The sequence below is a fragment of the Thunnus maccoyii genome, chromosome 13 (assembly GCF_910596095.1).
Source record: "Thunnus maccoyii chromosome 13, fThuMac1.1, whole genome shotgun sequence".
Classification (NCBI taxonomy): domain Eukaryota; kingdom Metazoa; phylum Chordata; class Actinopteri; order Scombriformes; family Scombridae; genus Thunnus; species Thunnus maccoyii.
In genome coordinates, this window is record NC_056545.1 from 10,704,540 (window position 1) to 10,717,335 (window position 12,796).

The 12,796-nt window shown below is 39.7% G+C and overlaps 1 protein-coding gene across 1 annotated transcript; it reads right to left on the bottom strand.

The window, feature by feature from the left end:
• Nucleotides 1–192: 192 nt before the first annotated feature.
• ddx46 (DEAD (Asp-Glu-Ala-Asp) box polypeptide 46) lies at nt 193–12,534 on the bottom strand. The gene is made up of 23 exons (XM_042432343.1): nt 12,393–12,534; nt 12,001–12,165; nt 10,737–10,859; nt 10,458–10,545; nt 10,108–10,276; nt 9,770–10,011; nt 9,105–9,215; nt 8,805–8,970; nt 8,450–8,570; nt 7,742–7,917; nt 7,408–7,529; nt 6,241–6,319; nt 4,990–5,072; nt 4,586–4,750; nt 4,219–4,381; nt 3,809–4,002; nt 3,526–3,663; nt 2,904–3,053; nt 2,427–2,654; nt 1,533–1,751; nt 1,072–1,216; nt 867–940; nt 193–720 (listed from the first exon to the last, which is right to left on the bottom strand). The coding sequence occupies exons 1-23, from the start codon at nt 12,407–12,409 to the stop codon at nt 673–675; spliced, it is 3,186 nt and encodes a 1,061-aa protein (XP_042288277.1). The 5' UTR covers nt 12,410–12,534; the 3' UTR covers nt 193–672.
• Nucleotides 12,535–12,796: the final 262 nt, after the last annotated feature.

Consider the following 12,796-nt stretch of genomic DNA (forward strand, 5'->3'; position numbering starts at 1 on the left):
CAGAAATAAAGCTTCAAAAACTTGCTTAATGTTTTTTTTTAATTAATTGTCCTGAATTAGAGTCATAATCCAGTTTTAATGCTTACCAAGCAAGCGCTTCCCACAACTGATGAATAATATACAAACGAAAGGCTAATGAATAATTTAAACTGGTAAGAATTCAGTGTACACCAGATTTGTTAAAGCAAACAAATGGACACATCAATTTTTTTTCCCTTAGCAACACCTTGTTTTATTGTGAGAAAAAGTAAAAACATCTTTCATCTGATGATTTCTTCATAAAGACTATGTTGCTTATACATATAACAGAGTGAAATCTGACAAAAATAACGTCAAACAAAAATTTTCCTATATTCAAAGACATATTGCAATAGCTCGATGTTGATTTATGACGGTTCAATGACACTAGAGGTCAAAACAACATCAGACATTTGGGGATTTATGGATTTGTAGGTATAAAATCACTTGAAACTCAAGTGAAGCACATATGAAACTAAAGAAAAAAAAAAAGAGGAAAAATAAAAACAAAACCATACGCTAAACTTAGGTAATTGAATGGAACATTATTAAAAATATAAACTAAAATATTTTTTAACCAATCTGATGAAAAAGTAGAGATGACAGGAGACTGTTGAGAGATGGAAACTCCTCCAGCGAGCCACAGTTCCTCCTCTACAACACTTTGTATCTGCCTTTGCTCGTCGGCTGGTAGGAATTTTGCTGCAAAGAGAAAATGGAGAAGAAGAAGAAAAAGAGCAATTAGAGACATTTGTCAAAGATATTTGCTGAATAACGACCTGTCATGTTTCTTGCTCTAAATATCTACTGTACTGGTTATTCATTTCAAGAAACAAAAAGATACTTACTAATCTGATGAGCTCCTCCTTGATTAGCCGTGTAATCTCCGTTTTGGCTTTCTGCACAGCCAGTTCGTTTGCACCTTGAAAACAAACTCAACATTAATACACAGTACAAGCAATTCTATCAAACACAGGAAAAGAGTGTGAGCAACATTTTGAAAGTGTAAGAATTCATGAAAATCAACCCTGAAATTATCTTCCTGACACATACTTTCAATAGCAAGGTAGATCTTGCGTTCTCCCTCCTTGGGCTCTTTGCCTGGAGGGAAATAGGTTCCTCTGATGGTGATGGCGGCTTCAGAGTATTCACCGATCCTCTGCAGAGCTTCTTTTGACGTCACCTTCCACCTGGCAGTCTGGGAAAGAACAGAGGAAGCAAAGTTTTTTTTAAGACTTTAGTTGGATACTTTCTTTCTCCGTTTGCATTGTTTTCCATTAAAGTAGAAAACAGTTGGATGATATAAATTTCATTGACTTAAAAAAAAAAAAAGAAGCACATTTTGAATTTTTTCAAGACGTGAAGACAAGAAAAAAACATACACACACACAGCACTGTTTCTAAAATACTTGCTACCTAAACAAAGTCTCCCAGCTTTAAGAAAAAAGCCTAAAACTGTGAATAAACACAGATGACAGTCAAAAAATCGCAGCCCTGCGCCGTGTGCTGCTGACCTGGGGGAAGTCGTTGATCTCCAGCTCCTCCTCGTATCTCTTGACGGTCTCGGCCTGTTCAGCCGCCTGTCGCTCCTCCTCCAGCTTCTCCACAGGGGTGTAGTTCAGCTTGGCATTGATTTTCTCCGCCAGCTGCTCAGCAATGGTCTTGGCTGATACGGAAGGTGTCATGATGGTGCCGCCCCGCAGGATAGCGTTAGTGGCCTGCTGCATCACATCCTGCACAGAAAGAGAAAGCAAGTTTGACTTTATTTGTTACATGTGGGGAAATAACACGACACATCAAACACATCACAAACAGACCAGAAAACAAAAAAAAAACAATGCAAGAAACGTGAAATAAATGGCAGAAAATGACCTAAAGAAAAGAGGGAATAAGTGGAGATTTTGCCATTTTCACTTTAAGCCAAATAAAACAGAACTTAGTGTCACTTTTAATTAAGTTTATAGTTACTTGACCAACAACCTGATGGCAGTGACAACAGAAAGTTCACATTTTCTATTAATACTGGCATTTGAAAACTGTTTTTTTGTGTTAAATAGGAGAGAATATTTTGATACTATGAACTTGCATTTTCAGTATTTGAGATATATTGAAATAAAAATGGTTAAAATGAATTAGTGAATTAAATTAATTAAATGTTTTTATATTGGCTCATGTCTAGGAGTAACCAGAGGTGGCTAATCTTTGTGATATCAGAGTCTAAATGCTGGTGTCCAATTGACAAAAGGTCAATTTTCTGACTGACACATAACTCAATTTGAAGTCACTAAGTATGGTATGTGATGATTTAGAGATGTAATAATTTCAGATAAAAATTCCTCTCAGTCTCTGCATTCCACACCTTGCAGTGAAACAGACACGATATAATATTTCATCTCTGTCCGTCGTACCTGAGCCTCGGCACCAAGGTTCTTCTGAGCGTTGATCTTGAGAGCCAACCTCTTGGCCATCTCCAGTTTCTGGATGTTTCCAGCAGACGTGGGTCCGAGGCCTGGAAGCCCTCCGGGGGCGGCTGTTGTGGCCGTAACTGCTCCCGCAGGTCCGGTGGCCGCCCCGGGAGCAGACAGATCCTTCACCCTCTTCTTCGAGTTGAACATGCTTTCGATTTGCTCCTCAATCTGAGGAGGGGACAAGGTAGGGGAGATGATTGAGATGGGTTGGGAGGGTGACACAACTAATTAGTAATGATTATGTAATCGTAACCAGAAGGATGGCATACTTTAGATACCAACAAGTAAATACATTTTTGATGATCCATATGAATGTATGAAAATTATGCTCAGAAACTGTTCTGCATTTTGTTCTGCTAATATGTTGCAATGAAATGACAAACATAAAGTGAACAGCGAAAATTCAACATCTCTTACATCCAGGGCTCCGTCCTCATCATCAGAGTCCTGCAGCCCGAGAGCAGCTTTTTGCAGCTTCTTTCTCTCGTTGGCCAGGGCGTGTTCTGTTTCGTCAAACTTGAAGCCTTTTCCTGAGAAGCCGCTGCTGCTCTTAATGGTCTTACCCTCCTGCAAGGATGAAAGAGCGAAGAAAAAAAAAAAAGAAATGTAGATTTAACTCTCACACGTGTTTCTAGATGTGTCTACTTGCTAGTTGCGACACCACAGATTGAACCTATTTACCCTGATTAATATCAGGTATTGATATCATTATTCTTAACAAATCTTCTTAAATACAAAGCAAGTGATGATTGAATGATGAGTGAAATATAAGACAGCAAGCTAGAACTGTGGCGAAGTATAAAGACAGCTGGACTTTACAACAATGATTGAAACACAATTTAAGAAGACAACATTTACGTCAGTTAGTGTTCCAGCATCACAATAAATGATTTCTGGGTGATGACGTCCTTTAAATTTTCAGGAATTCAAACAGTTATATCCTGTTACCTCTAAGTGTGGCAGAGTGCAACTTTAAGATTGAATGCAGGTTTGATGCACATACACTAAATGTTTCAGATCACCCTTTCTCTCATCTTACCGCTTTCTGTTGGTCTTTGAAGGAAGCCCAAAGCTGCTCCAGTTCAGGTGGGACAGGAGAGCCGGACAGCTCCAAGGCTTTGATGATATCGCCAGCATAGCGTACCTGATCCTCTGTGATGAAGGTGTAAGCATAGCCCTGGGAGAAGGAACAAGATACAGATGTTGCACACGTCAAGATTTAAACTCTAATAAAAGAAAAATTACAAGTAATTCCACAGGATTTCAGAATCAGAACCAAAAACACACTCAGCATAACACAGATTCAGCTTTAAATAGCTGACCTTGTTTCCAGCTCTGCCTGTGCGTCCTGCCCTGTGGACGTAGTCCTCATAGTGGTTTGGACAGTTGTAGTTGACCACCAGGATCAGCTGCTTGACGTCCAGGCCTCTGGCGGCCACCGAGGTGGCCACCATCAGACGACAAGCTCCGTTCTTGAAGTCGTTGATGATGCTGTCTCTGTCGTACTGGTCAATTCCTAAGATGAGCACAGGAAAGGAATATGAAAGACTAAACATGTCCATCGTAGAGAGCAGTCAACAGATGCTCTTCAGAATGGGTTATTTCCCTTTCATCAATCTACAGATTAAAAGCTGACCAACACATTTCAGCTTTTTGAAATTCTGAAGAGACATGAATCAGGGCCTGTTTGACAGTGAAAATATTTATTCCCTGTGTAAATGTGACCCATTACCTCCGTGCAGGGACATGCAGGGGTACGAGGCTTTCATCAGGTCTTTGAGAAGTCCGTCTGCGTGCTCCTGTTTGTCCACAAAGATGATGACTGAGCCCTTTTCCTGGTAGTGGCCAAGGATCTCCAGAAGCTTCAGGAACTTCTTGTCCTCATCAATCACCAACTACAGAAACAAATATGTAAAGAAATGGGAACAGGGAGACAGTGAGAGATGCAAGGCCTGATTTGAACTGGATTATCAATATGAATCAGAAAAAAAAGACACACCAGCTAGCCCTTGTGTCTGTCTAGATACTGGACATAGTAACCAAATGTTGCCTTTTAAATGAATCCTTTCTAATAATACAGAGATGATTAGATGATTTACCACATGTTGTTCCACGTCAGAGCAGACCACACTGCGGCCTCCCACCTGGACCTCAAGGGGCTTTGACAGGATCCTACGAGCCAGCGCCTCCATGGCTCTGGGGAAGGTGGCTGAGAACATCACTGTCTGACGGTCTGGACGCACGTTGTCCACGATACGCATTACCTGGTAGAGGAACCAGACAACACCTGGAGGTTAGCGAATAATATTTACTCATTTGCATTATTGATCTTACTGACCCCACGTTTCTCTGCTTCAATAGAAGGCATAAACACTAGGTAACACAAGAAATTGGTAATTGGTATAATTAGTATAAAAAATGATTTTTTTCCCCCCCAAACTTTAATTTTTAATTAGTGCCAGATTTAGATATGGTAATGATGATACATCTGTGTGGCACCTACCTGCGGCTCGAAGCCCATGTCAAACATCCTGTCTGCTTCATCCAACACCACATATGTGACTCTGCGTAGGTTGGTGACACGACCTAAACACCGAGGAAGAGGAGCATGAGGAAAACAGTTAACTTTAAGAAAAGTCTGTCCTCACACGCATCCTGCCTTCTTCAAAACATATGAAACTAATCTTTCAAAACACAGAAAACCGTTTTCCATCTTGAGACTATCTGACATTACTTGAGAATAAAACAAAGGCATCCTAACTTCAGCACATTCCTCTAAGGACTACTTTCAAGTGGCCAGGGTTTCTTTTATTTGAAATTTTAAAATGTTGTTCATTTTTTTTGGTTTTCTCTGATCTTGCGTACCATCTCATGCGCATGAGGGACCTGTAAAAGTCAGAAAACAGCCTCAAGATACAATACAAGAGATGGAGCCCCATCAAGCATTATCTGACCAAGCGCCTTTTCACCTACAAGGGAAACATATTACAGATTACCTCGCATGTGTGGAAACAATGAAACCCCTTCAATTATAATAACTGCTCAAAAAAAGATTTACATAATGCATAATAACAGTGTCAGCAATTAAAACAACTACTTACTATTCTAAAAACATTTCCAGTATTTATTCACATTTTTATGCAAATGCTCGTTTCTGTACAGGGCTCTACACTGATATTTATCCTCGGAAGCCACATGAGCTCCTAATTAAAAATAATTAGGGAGACAGAGGATGTGTGGTCTGTGAAATCAACAGGAAAATCTCTCTGTGCTTTGAATCTCAAAATGCACATGTGCGCCTTTTAACTCTTTTTGGCAGTTTGAATCTATTCATGAGATTATATGCTTGTTAAACATCAACACTGTAGAACCCTGGTTGAGCATTCTGGCTACTCTTATCTAATATAATAAGTTATAGAGGCTGACCAACCAACATTCATATAACAGTACAGTCATCAAACATTTTGATCATCTGTGGCTTGTAGATTGAAGAACCGCGGAGGCAGCACCAGGTCCACCTACCTGTACTTGCCCTGATCTTCAGGAAACACATCAATCACTGTCTTGTAGATATGACTGATCCCAAAGGTGGTCAGATAATGTCAACAGTTTAGTAAGTGGTACTGACTTTGTTTATCATGTATTTTAAATCATACTAGAACATTTATTCCATGCAAGCTAATTAACAAAAGTCTCTCAAAGCATCATAAAAGCTTATCTGCATCCACTTATTATAGTGGTGTCCAAAACTCACCGCTGTTGGCTCCCAACATGTCAATCATTCTTCCAGGTGTGCACACGATGATCTCAGCTCCTCGCTTCAGCTCAGCAATCTGGAACAAATAACAACCACTGACATTAATGCAACGTTCAAAGATCAAATAGGACAGATGACCAAAAGACGCAGTGTTTACTTATTTGCGGACAATGTTATTCCATACAATTGAATTCACTTTTGCCAAGCTGGGGCTGCAACTAATAATCATTTTCATTATCGATTAATCAAGTTGTGACCATTGGTACACTTTCACGCTTGGTAGGGGACAATGAGGGGAGGGGTATTCAGTTTTTTGCCATCTGCAACCTCACTGCTAGATGCCACCAAATCTTACACACTGGTCCTTTAATTAATGGATTCAATGTTCCGTTTAAAAAACATAAAAAAATAACCAGGAAAGGTAAAACTTTCTCACAAACATTTGTGGTTGTTTGCTGACTAATATGGTGATGCTAGGGGACTGTTCAGTGTTACTAAGTGGTTGCTAGGGTATTCACATCAGTATTTAGCTTCATGACTGAAGCATGGTGCCAGATAACTGTTTGTCATCACAGAAGAAAAGGAAAAGCTTTACCCTGTGTGATGTTTTTTTCCAAAAAGTTGTTGTGTATGTAGTGTGTGCTTTAGACACTTAACTTTTCGTTCCCTTGTGGGAAATTTTGTGGGAACCACAAAGAGCAGAAATTCTACATTTAAAATGGAGACACTCAGTTTAAATCATGATTTAAGAGATTTAAGAACTACACTCAGGCTCATATGTTCATATGAAGTTTCATAGTTTCGTATTTGTGGCTTTTCTGCCAAGAGAGAATGAATGTGGAGTTGCTCTTTAACACAGTTAATGAAACTATGAATGGGTAAGAGCAGAAAAGGAAGAACAGGAACTTAAATAAGGGACATACAGTCCAGTTGCATGTGACAAATCACATAACAAGCATAATGTTCTACAAAGGCCTTCTCATGAGATCGTTTATCGGAGACTGTCCTGCACCGTGACAATAACATAGTGTAATATTGTGCAGTATTTCCCTCTATTTTGCTGCTGTGTTAGATGGACTTCAATTAAACAATCAGACCATTATAAGCCAATTAAAGCCCTTTGGGAATAAAATGAGCAGGCAACTTCAGTGTGAGTGTGTTTACCTGTTCACTGATACCCGTGCCTCCATAAACACACACCACCCTGAGTCCCAGCGGTTTAGAGAACTTCTTGCACTCCTTGGTGATCTGCAGAGCCAACTCTCTGGTTGGAGTCATAATCACAGCTGTGGGAAAAGGAGCAAAACAGAATGAGGAAATATGTTTTGTATCTTTTGAACACTCTTTAACCAAGTCTTTGAAAAGAACAGGGATAGGACGTTGCAACTTAAATTTAAAACCACTAAAGTTTTACATTTTAATATGCTCAAAAGACAACAGACCACATTTTATTAAATGTTCAAGTGAAAAAGAAAGAATAAAATGATCTGTTCCTTACAGATGGGTCCCTCAGCCTCCTCCAGGGGCCTCTGGTCCATGATGTGTCGGAACATGGGCAGCAGGAAAGCTATGGTTTTCCCGCTGCCGGTCTTAGCAATGCCGATGAGGTCTCGGCCCGACATGATGGCAGGGATGGCCTGGGCCTGAATGGGGGTGGGCTTCTCGTAGCTGTGCCTGGGTACGTTTGGGGGAAAAAAAACAGTATGACGATGTGTTGAACATTTGACATAATTATAAAGAATCTATAAGTGATTTAACAATCTGAAACACTTTTTTGGCAGATCTGGGAGGGAAAAATGCTTTTTTTTTAGTTTTCTATACATTTCAAAGGGCAGACTATTTCAAATTGGATATGAGCGGTTAGAATCGTATAGGCCAGCAGATCTTCAGAAATTCTCCTTATTTGTATGAAGATAAAATGACACAAACACACTGGGCAAATACTTCGTTAATAGTTTTTTAACAAAGATATTTCTCAACACTGCTGCGTCATATCCAGCTGAATGTGAATGAACGTGTATTTCACATAACAAAAGGGGAGCTGTTCTCTGCGCATGAATCTAAATCAGCTATTAACCTATTTATACATAAGCTGACTGCAGTCTTTCTGAATTTTTCCCATTGGCAAGATATTAGCAAAATTACTATATTGCCCAAAGGAAATTGCCTAGTTCATCACATTACCGTCACTCTCAGTCAGACTCACTTCTTCAGAGCGTTGAGGATCTTCATAGACACCCCACACTGCACCCAGGTCTTGATGGGTTTGGGAGAGCCCTTCCCTTTAACTGTAATGCCCTCCAGTTCCAACCGGAACGCATTCACATCTGAATTGATTAAACAGTCACACAGAAGTGTAAGACAAGTAGTTAAGGATTACAAAGAGATATATTCTGTGCTAAAAAGCAGTAATAAAACTTTACCAAGGAAATATATATATGCATGTACAGTATTTGCCAGGTTTATTGCTGGAAACGAGTGCAATATTATATGTTGATTTCTAGCTGATTGTCATGGTATAACTGACATCACCATCTATTCCAAATATTCTGTTTACTGACCTTCTGGAGTCATTCTGGCGAGCTCAGGCACCTCCACGTAGAAGTTTTTGCGGTATGACTCGTACTGGATCTTCCCGTGGTCAACGGGCTCCAGGATCTTCCTCTGTTTGGTCTGGAAGCCTGTCAGAGCTGTCTGCAGATCCACCTCCTCCTCCTCTGATGAGTACTGTCACACACATCAGTCAGGTTTTAGATAGTTATCAGTTTTATCCTTCAAAAAGGCCATCAGTATTGAATAATTGCAGGTGAATGTACGACTTGGTTCACAAACAAAACATTTATGGGGGAAAAAAAACTCACCTCCATAGCATCCTGGTCATTCTCCATCAGCTCACCCTTCTTCTTGTGAGTGTGTGGTCCTTTCTTTGTTTTAACGACTGTCACGACTTTGGTTACTGTCATGGCTCCCTTCTGTTGAAGACGGAAAGAACATATATATCACCCGGAAAAACAGAGGAGGAAAACATCCACGAAGACAACATCTAGTACAACACTAGTACTAATGTTAAACTGATCGGAAAATAAAAATGACATAATACCAAAAATGGGGCGTCTATTCTGATTTGCAAACTAAATAGGCAAGTTTTTAGAGCTAATGCTAATGGTTTATTGACAGTGTGGCTAACATAGCAGAAAAAAATCTTACATATGGCAATAATATATGAAGTACTGTAGTCTAATTTGGGTTCCAATTAGTGATTTTACTTATCTGTACATTTTTTACAATTTACTGTTGTAAAAATAGTACTTTATTATTTGTGTCAACAGTAATTCAGGTGGATGGGAGGTGGTTGTCAATGCTGTATTTAGCACTAGTATCAATCTGATATATACTCATAAATTATTTAAGCCCCCTTTAATGATTACCAGCTAGTTATGGCACAGTTTCAAAATAATGTTTCATAACTCTGACAGCATTAAACATCAGACGATTTGGCTCCAGGCTAAAGTGAAGCAGAACTCACCTTATCATTTCCTTTCATGCCTCCCATGTTGAACTTCTTCACCTCCTGTTTGACCTCCTCCATGTAGGCGTCCAGAGGATCCACGTCGTCCTCCTCATTCTGCTGCTCCATGGGAGTCTCCTGCTCTTTCTCACCCTCCTCTCTTTTCTCCTCCTTAATCTCCTTTTCTTTCCTATCCCCCTTCCCATCCCCATCTTCATCGTCGTCTGCCTCCATTGGAGCTGACCCATCCTCATCATCATCTGAAAGGAAGAGTCAATTAAGTTACCTTGGCTCACTTAAAGCCGGGCACATTTAAATAATAGTATTGCTGAATATATTTAACATTGCTTCCTCACCATCATCATCCTCCAGGCTCCATTTCTTGCCCTGTTTCATCTCCTCCAGTTCTTTCTTGATCTCTCCGATGTTTTCGATAGCCTTCTTTCTCTGCTCCTCCCTCCACTTTTCCACCCTCTCCTTCCTCTTCCTCATCTCCTCCTCCAGCTTGTTCTGGTCAAAGTCTTGCTACATTGACACAAAGGAGAGACCATAAATCAGCAGCAATAAGCAATTGTTTTTTGTTTTTTTTCAGTGACTAATGTTATGTCTTTTATCATAATCTTATTTACTCCAAATTCGTCCCATTTCCCATCTGCTATGTGGTGACCTTTTAGAGGTAAGCATGAACTGCATACATGGAACTTACATCCTCAACCTTCTCATCTTCTTTCTCCTCTTTAGCCTTTTTCTTGTCAGATAAAGGATCAAGAACGTCTTTCTCCTTGCTCCTTGACCTGTAGGGATTTAAAAAAAACATGAGAAAAAAAGTAGCATGTTGAAATTTTCCTTGTGAGTTATTGAAAGGTATTGTGAACTCTGACGTAATCAGTGTGCTTCCAACAACGTGCTTGTCGGATCAACAAAAGTTTTCAACATCGGAATTGGAAGGGGTTATGTATTGAGATTATTATTAAAGAAGCCTCACTTTTCATCTGTTCTCCTGCTCTTGCTGGGGCTGCCAGATCGGGACCTCCGGGCCCGGCTCCTGCTGCCCGACCTCCTCCTTTCTCGGCTTCTGGACCTCCTCCTGTCTCTGCTCCTGGAGCGTCTGGACCACAAAAAGCATTACATGAAATCACAATCACAGGAGAGAGTTAACACAGTTTTCTTGCAGTTCTCAGGGTTTCTACAATTGGAACATCTTGAACCATGAATTTATTGAGCATGTGTTAACAGATGAAACAACAGACCTTTCTAAAACAAACTTTACATGTCTTTGTGTCAGTGTCTTTAGTGATTGAATAGTTCTTTTAGGTATAAATCATGTTGCATGTAAAGAAAGCACCTGCTTCTGGTGATACAGCAGCAACATGATCTTCTTCGTCCCTCTCTTTGGTCTTATTGGGCACTTTTGGTATTACACAACTCAATTATTGATGAGCTGTACTATGCCATGGGAAAGTAAAAAGATGCCCAAGGGTTACACACAGATAATATTTGTGTTGAAGTAACTGTGGAGTGAAGAATACGTGGTCTGAGATCTTGTGGATGTGGCTTATGTGGACCAAAAAGAGAATTAAGTCCTCTTTACAGCTGTAAAATTGATCCTGTACAGCACAGAATCAACTTCAAAATTCTGCTGATAGTCTATAAAGCACTTAATGGTTTGGCTCCCCAGTATATTATTGACCTGCTCACTGACTACAGTCCATCCAGACCCTTCATGTCCACTGGTAGCTGTCATCTAACTTTACCCAGAATAAGATCCAGGTCTTCAGAAGGAGCTTTTACTTACTTTGGTCCCGCTCTCTGGAACAAACTACCAGATAACCTGCAATCAGTCACTGCTTCCACGTTTAAAAGAAAACTTCAAACCTTTCTGTTTTCTCAGGCTCATGACTAGCTAATTTCTTACCTGAGTGTGTATGGCTGGACAACTGTTTTTGAACTTTTATAACATTTTTATTTTTTGTTTGTGAGAATGTGTGTGCGCTTGACTTAGTGTGTATTTTTAATTGTTTTATTTCTGTGTTTTTAAACTTTGCTTAATGATGTTGATCAATTGCTTTTATGCTGATGTTAAGCACCTTGAACAGCAATTGTGTATGAAAGGTACTATACAAATAAAACTGACTTTACTTTTAAGTTATAATAACTGAATACAAATAGACCGTAATCCACTTGGTAATTGGTTTAGCTGCCAACAGCTTTCTCTTTAACACTCACACACAATAACGTAAAAAACTCACCTGGCTCGCTTTCTGTCTCTGGACCGAGACCGGCGGCGGTCCCGGCTCCGTGACCTCTCCCTCCTGCTTCGGTCCCGGTCGTCTTTCTTGGAGCGTTTGTCCGGGGAGCGACTCTTTGATCGGCTACCTGACCGTCCCCGAGACGCGGAGCGTTTCCTGTAGTGTCTGAGGGAACAAACACCAGAATAATCATGTAGCTGACAAACGGTAGATGCAAAATTATGTTGTTTAAACAAATAAGCCACATTTCAAAGCTATATGTGATTAACTCTTGTTTGATTTGCATTAACGTTTGGACGTGTTAGCTAGCGTGCTAATGTTAGCCATCGAAATTAACATGTAAAGTCTTCGAGGACAGAAACAGAAAATTAAACCAAAAGATTCTGACATACCTCGACTCACGCCCCATTGATATTCCACGAAGTTTGGCGTTATAAAAAGTCAAATTAGTTCACAATTAATAACGACACTAGTGCGTCTGCTTCATGGACGGTTGTTTGTGTCTTTGAACCTGCACGTCAGAAACCTGCGACACTACGTTTTAAAAAAAATTGCGTCAATTCCGTAGTGCGCCGCCCAGTGGTGGGAGGTCAGACAGACAGGAATATGAGAATATGAACACATTTGGACCACAAACCGTTTTAAATAGGATCTTGTAGTACTGACTTTGTATTATATTTAGTATATATATATATATATATATATATATATATATATATATATATATATATATATATATATATATAATTTTAATATTTAATAACAGTGGTGGAATGTACTAAGTACAATTAACTCA